This window comes from Crocuta crocuta, unplaced genomic scaffold (genome assembly GCF_008692635.1).
Source record: "Crocuta crocuta isolate KB4526 unplaced genomic scaffold, BGI_CrCroc_1.0 C27761356, whole genome shotgun sequence".
Classification (NCBI taxonomy): Eukaryota; Metazoa; Chordata; class Mammalia; order Carnivora; family Hyaenidae; genus Crocuta; species Crocuta crocuta.
In genome coordinates this window covers 1-619 of record NW_027546695.1, presented here as the reverse complement: position 1 = coordinate 619, position 619 = coordinate 1, and the positions used below count along the sequence as shown (strand labels likewise).

The window sequence follows — 619 nt, the reverse complement described above, 5'->3', positions numbered from 1 at the left end:
GCACAACCAGCCTGGCGGTTATGGCCGGGCTGAGCGGCGCGCAGATCCCCGATGGAGAGTTCACTGCCGTCGTGTACCGGCTCATCCGAGATTCGCGCTACGCTGAGGCGGTGCAGCTGCTGGGCGATGAGCTCCAGCGGAGCCCGAGGAGCCGCGCCGGCCTGTCGCTGCTGGGCTACTGCTACTACCGCCTGCAGGAGTTCACGCTGGCGGCCGAGTGCTATGAGCAGCTGGGCCAGCTGCACCCGGAACTGGAGCAGTACCGCCTGTATCAGGCGCAGGCCCTGTACAAGGCCTGCCTTTATCCAGAGGCCACCCGGGTCGCCTTCCTCCTGCTGGACAACCCCGCCTACCACAACCGGGTCCTCCGTCTGCAAGCCGCGATCAAGTACAGCGAGGGCGACCTGCCCGGGGCTAAGAGCCTGGTGGAGCAGCTACTGGGCGGGGAAGGGGGAGAGGACAGTGGGGGCGAGAACGAGCCCGATGGTCAAGTCAACCTGGGCTGTTTGCTCTACAAGGAGGGGCAGTATGAGGCCGCGTGTTCCAAGTTCTTTGCGGCCCTCCAGGCTTCGGGCTACCGGCCTGACCTTTCCTACAACCTGGCTTTGGCCTATTACAG

General features: G+C 65.1%; 1 protein-coding gene across 1 annotated transcript; it reads left to right on the top strand.

Moving 5' to 3' along the window:
• Window positions 1-8: 8 nt before the first annotated feature.
• On the top strand, window positions 9-614 carry LOC144218994 (intraflagellar transport protein 70A-like; the record flags this gene model as incomplete). Its single annotated transcript, XM_077748991.1, has 1 exon — window positions 9-614. A coding segment is annotated over exon 1 (594 nt), but the record flags the coding sequence as incomplete, so codon positions are not given.
• Between the last annotated feature and the right edge of the window lie 5 nt (window positions 615-619).